Here is an 8,061-nt window from a genome sequence, read left to right as displayed (position 1 = left end):
AATTGAGTATTAAACTCAATATGTCATGTAAAGAACTTGCCAGGGTACCTCATACAGATTAAAAGTAGTAAATTAATTTGTTATTATTATTATGATATCTAATGAGTTCTCCTTGCCTATCATCCCTACTGTTGAGAAAATATAATATTTCATTAAGTCAAATACGTATTTTTCATTAAAAATTGAAGTTAAATCAAGACGGGTGGCATTTTTAGGCTGCATATGGTAAAAAGTAAACCCCCAAAATACTAGATGAAAGTGCCAAGATAAAATTTCCTTTCCTTCCATATTATTGATTGCACAAATTTCAAGAACAATTTAAAGGTTTTTGTGCAGCACAGAAAATGCAAGTTATTGTCTGCAGAAACTAATTCAATAATAACAGTTCATTAGTGGCAATAAAGGTGCTTAGGTAAAGAGACATTTCTCCAGTTCCCCCAGCCTCAAAGAGGAGGAAAAACACAGAGACAAAAGACCTTTTCACATCTGACAATAACATCTTGGTCAGCCTGGGAGCTCAGACAATCACTTGGCGGGAAAAGAATAAATACAGACCAAATTCGCACAATCTGTTTCTGTTTAGGTTATAAACTGCGATCGAGTGTGGCAGCTTTCGTGCCTTGTGGGACTTGAAGTCCAGAGGGGAGAAGTGATCGCGGCGGCCCCTGCAGGTCTGAGCAGAAGGGACTACAACTCCCGAAACACAGTGCGAGGCCGCGCCGTAATTACCGGCAACCAACCCGACGGGAACAGGACAAGCCCCATCCCCCGGCTCGGAGGACGGCCTCCGCCAATGGCAGAGCTCCCAGCTCAGAGCCTGCGGGTTAGGTTGTGAGGCTCCGGCCGAGGGCGGGGAGGAGCCGAGGGGGTGCAGAACGAGCTCGGCCGCTGGGTGGGTCGGGGCGTTCGGCGCGCCCTTCATTGAAGCGGCGGTGGCCGGGCTGGGCGCCGGGAGTGGAAAGCGACGGCGCGGCTGGAAAATGCCAGTCCACTCCCGAGGGGATAAGAAGGAGACGAACCATCACGATGAGATGGAGGTGGACTACGCCGAAAATGAGGGGAGCAGCTCCGAGGACGAGGACACCGAGAGCTCGTCGGTCTCCGAGGATGGAGATAGCTCAGGTATGCGACCCGGGAGGGCTGGGACCCGGAGACCTCGCGCCGGGGTAGCGACAGGCCGCTCTCCGCACGCCGGCAGCTGCGTCCTGCTGGGAGAGCGGGGCGGGGAGAGAGGGAAGGGGCGGAGACTGGCTCCCGGCCCTCGGCGGCACCGGGACTATTCGCGGGGCGCTGCCTGGCTCCTGGCGGGTCCCGGTTGGCGGGGCGGGGCGGGGCAGGGCGCGGGCCTGGATTCGCCCGGCTCTGGGACGCTGTGCCGTCCTGCGCGCGGTCCTTCCTGCCCTTGGGACCTCCGGGCAGTGCCCGGGGCTCTCCCGAGCGGAGAGCGGAATGTCCCGCCTCTTGTCTAAGAGACCCTGGAAATGCCTCCTCTTCCCAGACCGCCGACTTCTTATTTTTCGGCTTTGCAACCCTTACTTCTCAACGTGGGTGGGTTATCGGAGCCGAGGATAGATTTGTTTTGGCTCTTCGAATTTGGCTGGCTGGCTTAGAATTTATTAATCTCAGCTTCCAAGTGAGCCTGTCAGTCAGCCCTTGACATCGGTGCTCTTTTGGGGGCTGACGTGGGAGCTGTCCGATTTACAGCATCTCTCCGAACTTTTCAAGACTGATAAGAAGAGCCCAGCATCAGGGGTGATTTGGGATCTTCATATGCTCATAAATAGACTAGTATTTGGCAACTTTGAATTTCTCCTGATGTTTTCTTCCTTGCTATCTTTGGGTTCTTTTAGGGTGGGGTTCTTGTTTGTTTGTTTTTTGCGGGAGTGGGATGGAGTGGTGGAGGGCAGATTAACACCACAAATCAATTTTTGCAAAATTTTAGGAATGGTTATTTAAAAAAGAAATGGAATTTGGATTACCTGGATTCTTTTTCTTCTATCCGTACGATGAAGGTGAGACTTCTGTGTCTTGGCCTGATTTGGGCCCTGTAAAGCAGGGATTGATAACAGATTGATGACAGTCTATTGTGATCTCGACACCCTCTTTTCAGGTTTCCTTTTCAAAGAAAATCTCCATGGAAGTATGTAATTTCAGTCAATAGATTAACTATCTAAAAATAATTGTTTACGAGTGACTTCCTTGTGCAGCACTGGGTTCTACTGTGAGGTATAAATAGTTATGATCTGATCTCAATTAAAGAGTTGCCCTAAGTCATCACTTGATTAAATTGCCAAATGAATGTTTAACAGTACTGTAGGAATTCAGAGGCAGAGGAAGTCTTTTCAGAATAGGGTGGTCAGCAAAGGCTAGTTGAAGGAGGTGGGATTACCTGAATTATCTTGAAGAATGAGTAGACTTTGGATTGGAGTGGTAATGGTCAGGTGTTTCTTTAGGGGGAGGAATGCAAGAAAAAAGTGCAAAGGCCAGTGCTTAAGGCTTATTTAAAGGAGTGAGAAAACCAGTTTGGTTGGAAAAAGGATTTCAGCTAGAAAAGGAAAAGATATATATGTGAAAAAAAATTTTTTAAAGCACAAAGCAAGATTGATGACTACAAGCTTAGGAGTGAGGGTAAGAGGAAAAAAGCCCAGGTACAAGAATGGTGGTAGCATGAACAGAAATAGAAAAATAAAAGATTTGAGATGAAGATGGAAGATACGGTATTACAGACATGTCCAATTGACAGGTTGAAGTGTGGCATTGGAACCTGCTAGGGATGGGAAGCATAATTTGGAAGTCATCTACCTAGTCATGAAAACAGGTGAGATTTCAAAAATGAGGAATACGGAGAAAGAACATCTAGACTGTATGTGAATATATTTCCTAGGTCTGTAAAACATTTTATCTTCGATTGCTCTTTGTTTTTGTTTGTTTGTTTGTTTGTTTTAACAGGAGCTAGAATCTCACAAAATGACATCTATTTACTAAAATTCTGCCTGTCTGATTTTTATGTTGACTCTTGTGATTTCTCTCTGTTTTTTTATTCCATCCTCGAAAATAACAGACAACTTAATTTGTGAAGAATAACAATAATTTGAACTACAAGTCAAATTTCTTAAGTGGAAAGAAATTATTTAGGTAAATTTTGCCATTTTGCGTCCTGTGAAAGCATCTCCTTTCTACCACATGTCTTGCATGTTGAACTTCTGCAATTTTATTCTTCTCCAGCCTTGGTCCTAAGGCTGCAGAAAATCTCTACTGTCCAGAGATGTTGGGGAGTGAGTCATCTTGAGGGACCAAATTTTAAATAGCCAAGGAATAAGCTATTAAGAACCAGAAACAATTTTAATCTGTTTCTGAAAAGTTAAAATAATTGCATACTTCCTTGTTATACAAAAACAACATAATTTAATTTCCACATAGTTTGACCTTTATTTGATGAAGATCAATTTGCTGATCATTTTGTGCTTTAGTTATTCTGGTGTCAACTATATGTGATGTAAAAATAGAAGATATGAAATATAGGACAAAACTAGTAATTAACAGTTGCTTTCTTTGAAAAGTTTTCTTGTTTTTCTCATTTTTCTCCCCTCACTGACTGACAGTAATTTGGGGAGTGGGAACCAGTGGGAGTATAAGAGTAAGAGAGCAGAAAAAAAAAAAGAGTTTTTCTCATTTTTCTCCCCTCACTGACTGACAGTAATTTGGGGAGTGGGAACCAGTGGGAGTATAAGAGTAAGAGAGCAGAAAAAAAAAAAAGTAGGAGACCAAGATATCTTATGGTAAACATAATGAGATTCGTTTTCTTTTTTTATGTGACTGGCAAACCATCCATGAGAGCAGTACCAAAGGAAGAATTCCATAAGTGTTTTTGAGCAATATTAACCTTTAAAGGACATAATCATTTTGGTGCTTAAGTTCTGGTGAGTTGATGGAAAACAAACCAAAAGTGGGTTAATCATAGTCATAGTTTAATATCAGCCCTTTAAAATGATTTAAAAATGAATAAAAATAAGAAGTTCTTGAGAGACTGCTATTGTTTTAACTCTCATCTATATTTTAGGTTAAAATCTATATGGAAATTATTTTTGATAAATATTTATTTGGTGTTAAAGCTTAGTATAGGCCTTGCGTATCTAACTTCATAGTTCGTTTTTTTTTCCTTTTTTACCATTTGAATTAACATTCAGATGTATTTGGAACTTAAAGTTAATTTTATCTTTGATATTTGCCTTCTTATTGACAGAAATGGATGATGAAGACTGTGAAAGAAGAAGAATGGAATGTTTAGATGAAATGTCCAATCTTGAAAAACAGTTTACCGATCTCAAGGATCAGTAAGTAGTGACTTCAGAAAGTCATTGTCACTGAATCTCAACCACGTCACTAGCATGAGAGAAATTATATTCACTCTAAACTATTTTCCTTTTTGTATTTTATGGGACTGAGTGATCTGAAAAAGGCTTTAGCTATTGTTTGCCTGCTGAAGACCGCATTAACTAAATTTGAGGCTGTTTTTTGGGGGGCTGTCGTAAGATTTTTATGTGAGTGTTGATCATTAAGATGTTTCCGTAGGTCGTTACACCCTTGGTTCAAATCTGCTTCATTCATTCCTGTGTTAAATAATTGGATAAAGACAGCATTGTAAAAATAGAGAATAAGATTTTTCCCGAAGACGGCATAGTGATTTTGTTTATATCTTAACATTGGATACTTCATACATGACATGTTTCATGTGCATTATTTAGTTTGCTTCTTGCAGCAACTCTGTAAGTTTGGAAGGCAGTCTTATTTCTAATTTACCTGTGAGACTATTGATGCTCAGAGAGGTTAAGTGATTTGTCCATAGTTCATCAGAAAATGATAAATTAAGCCAGGCTTTCTGCCTCCTGTGCTATGGTGTTCCTTACATTAAGGCATGTTACTTTGGAGGAATTGTAGTGGAATAGAAAGAGCATAGGCTCTAAATGCAGGCTTTCTTGACAGATTATAAAGGTATAATAATAGATCCTTTATTATCTGCTATAAAGATTGAATGAGCAGTATGTAAAATCCTCAACCCTTTGTCTGGCATGTCGTGCGTGTCTATTAGATACTGTTTTTTTCCCCTCTTTATGATGTCAGAACTCTTAGGTAAAGTTGGTAACACAGGAGCGGGCCCCAATGATTTCAGAGCATAGAATAGATGCAAATGCAGATTAGAAAAATCTTAAAGGTGAGCTTTCTCTTTGGAACTTGCTGGCAAGGTCATGGAGCATGCTACATTTTAGACTAAATGAAAGAGAGAAAATTTTGAGACTATGGACATCTTAATTTATTCAGAAGCTTGTTCTTTAGTTTATGAATTCTTAGTGATTTTGCTGCTTATTCTTTTTCTCTACTTCTTCCCTGGAGAGGCCCAAAGAAGAGATGAAAACCTGTTTAATATCTGGAATTGCCAGACTAAAATAAGACATATTTGTTTACCGTATGAATCTTGCTTTTATACCATTTCTGGTCTTAACTTTCATTGATTTTAGAGATGAATGTATAGGTATGTTCCATGCTAGTGCAGGAAATTAATATAAGCAATCCAAAATAATCCAGGCTTTAAAATTTTGACTTTAAAAAATGTGATATCATTTTCTTATCCTAAAGATTTACATTGTTAACTTGAAAATAGAATTAGTTTGGATCTCCTAAGAATCCTTTGTTGGGGCAACATGGAGAGTTTATTCAGGATGATTCTGGAAAAGAAGAAGCAAATTTGTATTTTTGTATTTTAGCACAAGTAATTCATGAGTGAATAATTCTTACACAGTTAATTAAGATATACCTACTGAGTTTCTTAAAGAGCATTTTATGGTTGTCCAAGAAATGAAAATTGCAGCAGAGTTCTAGTATAATGTATCACATAGGAGAGCTATGCGTCTAGTCGGCCATTTGGCCTAGTCTTGTTCATGCTGGGGCCGGCAGTTGCTGTGATTTTTGCTTTCTCAAGGCTCACTGTGACCACAGCCAGTTACCCACCCCTATCAGCTTCATTCATTTCTGAAAGGATTAAAAATAGACCCATTACTACTACTTAATAGGAATTTTCCCCAAGGAATTGGTATCCAGAAATATGTTCTAGAAAAAAATAATCTTGGCACCATGTTTATAATTATTTTTTGTCTTGCCCCAATTGCTTTGTTGTTTTTATCTTGTCATACTGTGTGTCTCCACAAGCTGTCCCTAGTCCTCTTTGGAAGAGGTGGGAAATGTAATAATAATAATAGTAACAACATCAACAACAATAGCAATAATAAAATTATCCTGCTCTGCCTGTTGTAGCACTGCAGGGCACAGTAGCACTCCTTTCATAAGGCAGAAAATCTGCAGTTTGCAGTTTGTAAAGTGGTGGAAGGTGAGTTCTTCCACCTCCTTGAAAAGATAGAGGAACTTGTGCCACCCAAGCTTCCATTCATTTCGGTGTTCAATACCCAATAAACATTAGTTTAGCTTCTATTTTGTGAATAGTATTGTGATTGCTGCTGAGGGACTCGTGATCCATGCCTTTGATGAGTTTACATTTGAATTGCAAGGTTGTAGAAATCATATTGATTTTGAGGAATCTATTCTTTTAAAACTTTTATTCTCTTAGTTAATTGAATATTGTTAATTCACATAGCCTCTTCATTCAAGATACTGTTCACCTGTTCAGGATACCTTATCAATATTTTGTTTGATGTTTTTCAGTTGCAGTCATTTTTTGCATCAGATTTTTAGCATTTTGCCTAAAGTTGTATTTATAATTTCAGAAACTACTAGTATCATGTACTTTTCTGACTTTACACATTTGTTTATCACTGTACATTGAGTTTTAGAAAAATTTAACCCAGGCATGATAATATATTGTTTTGGTCATTAATACAGATAATTTTTCTTTCTGTTTTTAAAAAAAGAATATTTATTACATTAACATTCAAACTTGCTTTATTCCTTTAGAGTCATTATGTAAACCTCTACGCTAAATATAAGGACCATTAATAGGCAATTAATATTGATTGCCTTAATTGTATTGTATTGGCTTATATTTTCAAGAGAATAGAGCAGAATTTTATATGAAAGACAGATATCATAATGTTTTCAAAAGCTAGTTATACTGAAACCTGCAAGCATAAACTGTGGTTTCTTTTGGAAGTTACTACATGCCATCCTTGGACATTTTATGACATTTCTCCACCTATAATAAAATAATAAATGGCAAAAAAAATTTACAAAGTGATCTTAACTTGTTAATCTGCTTTGAAATTTTGGCCTATCCATGGAATGCCAGAAAACCAGGATTAGAAGTGCCTTTCATAAAAAATGACAATTTAAACATTTTCCTGTTAAAAAGTTAGTTCTGTCCTGCAGGATTATGGCTAAAAATAAACATTGAGTTGTCTCACATATTCTGTCTTTGATAATTAAGCTAAAGATGTGACAGCTGGTAAATTAGAAGTATTTATAGGTGGGCTCATTAATACAGGAACAGGGAACTCCTGCCCACTTTTCATTTCCCCATCCACTGAGCAACTCATATTGTTATAGCCTATTCATTTGCAGTCCAGATGAACTGTGTATGCCAGAACACGAATTCTGGAGTCATTAGTTTTACCTTCATCACTCTACTTCTTTGTTCTTTTAAAAAAATCAAGTAGGCTGAATATTGTAATACTGACTCCTTTTCAGGAAGCTTGGAGAGGAGACAGGGAATTATTTATTTCTGACGACTAGTAATGCCTATATCTAAATCATCCAAAATGATCTCTTTGTTTCTTTTAAATTCAGTGTTTATTTGGTCTTTTCTTTTGGAATTGATTTATTGTTCTGTAGTTAAAACAAAAACACATGTGGAATGCCCCAAAGTTGTCATTTCAGTTGTATTTTTTGTATTGTAAATTAACCATTAAAGAGTAATATAGCTAAAAAAATAGAAAAACATTTTGTGATTATATGCATGAAGTCAAATAATGTAACTGAGTTCTTCACTTGAGTTCAAGGCAAAAATACATTTGGTAGGTTATTAGAATATGAACAATGCTAAGAAGAGATAATGTA

At 38.2% G+C, this 8,061-nt stretch overlaps 1 protein-coding gene across 11 annotated transcripts in view; it reads left to right on the top strand.

Annotated features, from left to right (window-relative positions):
- Positions 1 to 762: 762 nt before the first annotated feature.
- BRMS1L (BRMS1 like transcriptional repressor) overlaps positions 763 to 8,061 on the top strand; it is a 33,165-nt gene continuing 25,866 nt past the window's right edge. Inside the window, exons 1-4 of one of the 11 annotated variants that reach the window (XM_045504316.2) lie at positions 999 to 1,122; positions 3,062 to 3,135; positions 3,841 to 3,920; positions 4,244 to 4,334. In XM_045504316.2, the coding sequence (XP_045360272.1) occupies positions 4,246 to 4,334 (89 nt within the window). In that variant the 5' untranslated portion in view covers positions 999 to 1,122; positions 3,062 to 3,135; positions 3,841 to 3,920; positions 4,244 to 4,245. Of the gene's footprint in view, positions 1,753 to 1,942; positions 2,013 to 3,061; positions 3,136 to 3,840; positions 3,921 to 4,243; positions 4,335 to 8,061 lie in introns of those variants that run through there. The other 10 variants (XM_074365634.1, XM_045504317.2, XM_074365637.1 and 7 more) reach the window with 10 other exon arrangements.

Source organism: Camelus bactrianus, chromosome 6 (genome assembly GCF_048773025.1).
Source record: "Camelus bactrianus isolate YW-2024 breed Bactrian camel chromosome 6, ASM4877302v1, whole genome shotgun sequence".
NCBI lineage: Eukaryota > Metazoa > Chordata > Mammalia > Artiodactyla > Camelidae > Camelus > Camelus bactrianus.
Note: the sequence above shows the minus strand (reverse complement) of the source record. Positions and strands in the feature narration are given on the sequence as shown.